Source organism: Rana temporaria, chromosome 6, assembly GCF_905171775.1.
Source record: "Rana temporaria chromosome 6, aRanTem1.1, whole genome shotgun sequence".
Lineage (NCBI taxonomy): Eukaryota > Metazoa > Chordata > Amphibia > Anura > Ranidae > Rana > Rana temporaria.
Genome location: NC_053494.1, coordinates 186144846 through 186148896, shown reverse-complemented (window position 1 = coordinate 186148896; position 4051 = coordinate 186144846). Strand labels below are relative to the sequence as shown.

Genomic DNA, 4051 nt, shown 5'->3' with positions numbered 1-4051 from the left:
CTCTTCGGTTGACAATCGCTTTATCTCTTCCCATTAAAAAAATTTTGGATCAACTTTTTTTTCCCATTTTCGCCGTCCTCCCGATGCCCGTCTTCATTTTTAGTTGTTCTTCATGGGACGTAGAAACGGAAAAAACATGTTGCTACGGACAGCTGCCCGAAGACAGCAATATATATATTTATATTTTTTTATGTCGTTCTTCCCTTTCGACGCTCTCAGTACGGGCCAACGATTACCGCTTCGACTTCTTTGGACGGTCTCCTTTCCTTCACTAAAAAGTTTATCATGCCCTCTGATTTGATTAGCAGGTTGCACCCTAGGAAGAAAATCCCAAAGATGACGGTGAGGGAAAGGACGCACATGACCGCGATCTGAACGACTCGCATGACGAAGAGGTTCCTCTCGTCCACGGAGGGGACCTCGAACCCATCGTCTGTGACCACAGAAGCCTGGGTGCAGCAATTAAAGAGGTTGCCCAAAGAGTTACTGCTGTTGGAGAGAAAAAGTGTAGCATCTGTTTGGTTCATCTTTCCAAAGTCCTTGTAATTCAACGAGACGTGAAACAGGTGGTCCTGCTGAAAGTGGCAGAAAGAATTCAAAGCAAAGAGTCCATTAATCATTGGATTTGCCTTCTTGTCCCTCTCCTGTTGTTTGGCACGGGGTGGTAAAAGAACAGCAAAGAGAAGTGAAGGAAGAAAAAAAAAATCTGCGCAGCTTTCCTTAGCTCGTCTTTGGAGTGGCCTTTTCCCTGCAATTTTAATCAGTTTTCTTTTAGTTCAGTCAAGCAGCGAAGAAAGCTGCTGTCTTTATCTGTCTATGGTTATTATAAAGCTCTGGAGCCAACCATTAACCAGAGGGAGGTGTTTGAATCCCATTAGCTGACATAGTCTGAGCCGTAAGGATGGAGCGCCACCTAAAGGTAGACTTCTATAACTACTGAATAGGTCTAGCGTAGAAAAACTGTTGTCCTGAGCTTGATATTCATCTCAGTATTACGTAGGTGTGCACAGCCTAATGCATTAGGGTGTGCACCTCAAAGCTCAAACACACATTTGTGTGTGTGTGTGTGTGTGTGTGTGTGTGTGTGTGTGTGTGTGTGTGTGTATATATATATATATATATAGAGTAAAACCTTGGTTTGCAAGCATCATTCGTTCCAGAAACACGATTGTAATCCAAAGCACTTGTATATCAAAGCATTTTTTTTACAGGGTATAAAAGAGAAGTGTAGCAATAAGTTGCTAAATGTTGTACCTTCATTAAATGTAACCATATTGCTACACTTAGAAGCTCCTCTCTTCTTTTTTATACTCAGTTGTGACATGACACTACTCTTATATCAAGACATTGCTTGTATATATAGACAAAATTTATATCAAGGCTTGTCTTGCAAAACGCTCTCAAACCAAGTGTTTACTGTATATATATATATATATATATATATATATATATATATATATATATATATATATATATATATATATATGTAAATATATATACAGTACAGACCAAAAGTTTGGACACACCTTCTCATTCAAAGAGTTTTCTTTATTTTCATGACTATGAAAATTGTAGATTCCCACTGAAGGCATCAAAACTATGAATTAACACATGTGGAATTATACATAACAAAAAAGTGTGAAACAACTGAAAATATATTTCATATTCTAGGTTCTTCAAAGTAGCCACCTTTTGCTTTGATTACTGCTTGGCACACTCTTGGCATTCTTGATGAGCTTCAAGAGGTAGTGACCTGGCGTAGCACCCCATCACTCTCCTTCTTGGTCAAATAGCCCTTACACAGCCTGGAGGTGTGTTTGGGGTCATTGTCCTGTTGAAAAATAAATGATGGTCCAACTAAACGCAAACCGGATGGAATAGCATGCCGCTGCAAGATGCTGTGGTAGCCATGCTGGTTCAGTATGCCTTCAATTTTGAATAAATCCCCAACGGTGTCACCAGCAAAGCACCCCCACACCATCACACCTCCTCCTCCATGCTTCACGGTGGGAACCAGCCATGTAGAGTTCATCCGTTCACCTTTTCTGCGTCGCACAAAGACACGGGGGTTGGAACCAAAGATCTCAAGTTTGGACTCATCAGACCAAAGCACAGATTTCCACTGGTCTAATCAGGGGCGTAACTAGAAATCACAGGGCCCCATAGCAAAATGTTGTATGGGGCCCCCCCCCCCTCCAAAAAAAAATGAACTAATGCCATTGAACAACACATTACTACACTCATGTGGCACAGTACACAAGCAACAGCTTATATTCATTTTGAACAGCAAAACAAAAATTTAAATAACCATATTGGTTATTTGCCCCCTTCATGACCAGGCCATTTTTTGCGATACGGCACTGACAATTGCGTGGTGGTGACATTGCACCCAAACAAAATGTCCTTTTTTTTCCCCACAAATAGAGCTTTCTTTTGGTGGTATTTGATCACCTCTGCGGTTTTTATTTTTTGCGCAGTAAACCTAAAAAAAGCGTAAATTTTGAAAAAACAAGCAATATTTTTTACTTTTTTCTATAATAAATATCCTCACAAAAAATCTAATTTCTTCCTCAATTGCAATAAGCGTATATTGATTGGTTTGCGCAAAGGTTTTAGCATAGGGAATAGATTTATGGCCTTTTTTTCATAATTTTTTTCCTTACTAGTAATTCGGTGATCTGTGATTTTTAGCGGGACTGCGACATTGCGTCAGACAGATTGGACACTTTTTTGGAACCACTGATTACTGTATAAATGTCACAGGCAAGGAAGGGGTCAACACTAGGGGGCAATCAAGGGGTTAACTGTTTTGCCTAGGGAGTGTTTCTAACTGTGGGGGGCTGGGACTGCCTGAAGGAGGAGTTCCTCAACAGTAAAAACAGGAGATCTGTCTCTTCTCCCCTGACAGAACGGAGATCTCTCTATTTATATTGACAGATCTCCATTCTGTCTCTGTCAGGAGCAGTCACGGGTGGCCAGCGAGCATCGCAGGTGGCCCGGCAGCCACGAGCATTGGCTCCAGCGGTTGTGCCACGGGGCGCGTGCCCCGTGCCCGCTACAGCACTTAAAGCGGCCTGACGTAAAGCTATGGTGATTCGTTCAGGGGAGCTAACCTGCCACAGTATAAAACAGTATCACTTTATAGGTTAAGGCTGGCCATACATTATACAATTTCCTTGTACAATATTCCTTAAGATTTACCAAAACTATATAATAATCTTATCAAAGACTCTCAATTTGTATGCAACCAAATAGACCCTTGCACTACATAGTTGAAGGTAAATCTAAAGGAAATTGATCAAGAAAGTTGTATAATGTATGGCCAGCTTAAGACAAGCTTGTTAGGCAAGAATTGGGGAAATTAAACAATTTCTATACTTTTACAGCTGAATGACGTTTTATTAGGTGTAGAAGCAGCGTTAGTGGAGATGGATCTTAGTATTTGTTCGTAGGTTTAGTTTGAGGGTTTAGCAGGCAGCTCTGCATCCATACAGTGGCCCTACAGGTGGTCCTTTTATAAATCTTCAAAGATTAGAAATGACAGACGTGCCAGCCCACTAGTAAGTGTCCAGAACGGTCTTTATTAGACTCAGCAGTCAATGAAGGAAAGCAAACGCATTTCGGAGACTGCAGTAGTCTCTCTTCATCAGCGCTGAGAAGTGGCAGTTGTAAAGTCGGAATTGCTTAAAGCGGGGGTTCACCCTATAAAAAATTTCTAACACTACGGAAAAAAAAGGTCAGTGTAATTTTATTTGCAGAACTGGGCTGGATGTAGTGTTAGAATTTTTTTATAGGGTGAACCCCCGCTTTAAATGATATTAGTGACAGAAAGTGTCTATTTCTCATATAAACCAGCAATTTGGCAGTGGGTTGGTGCTTCCATCATTTCTTGTCTTTGATTATTTTTTATCATTGGATAGCATTTAGTTTGCATTAACAATTGCTATATATTTTCCATTTTCATCCTTTGTTAAATCTTGGTGCTTCTGATCTCCTCCATGCTTATTCAGTCACATTTCTGTCTATATACACTCACTCCAGCGTCACCTGT

General features: G+C 40.6%; 1 protein-coding gene across 1 annotated transcript; it reads right to left on the bottom strand.

Annotated features, from left to right (window-relative positions):
- Positions 1 to 209: 209 nt before the first annotated feature.
- RPRM (reprimo, TP53 dependent G2 arrest mediator homolog) lies at positions 210 to 817 on the bottom strand. The gene has a single exon (XM_040357946.1). The coding sequence runs from the start codon at positions 618 to 620 to the stop codon at positions 216 to 218; it is 405 nt and encodes a 134-aa protein (XP_040213880.1). The 5' UTR covers positions 621 to 817; the 3' UTR covers positions 210 to 215.
- Positions 818 to 4051: the final 3234 nt, after the last annotated feature.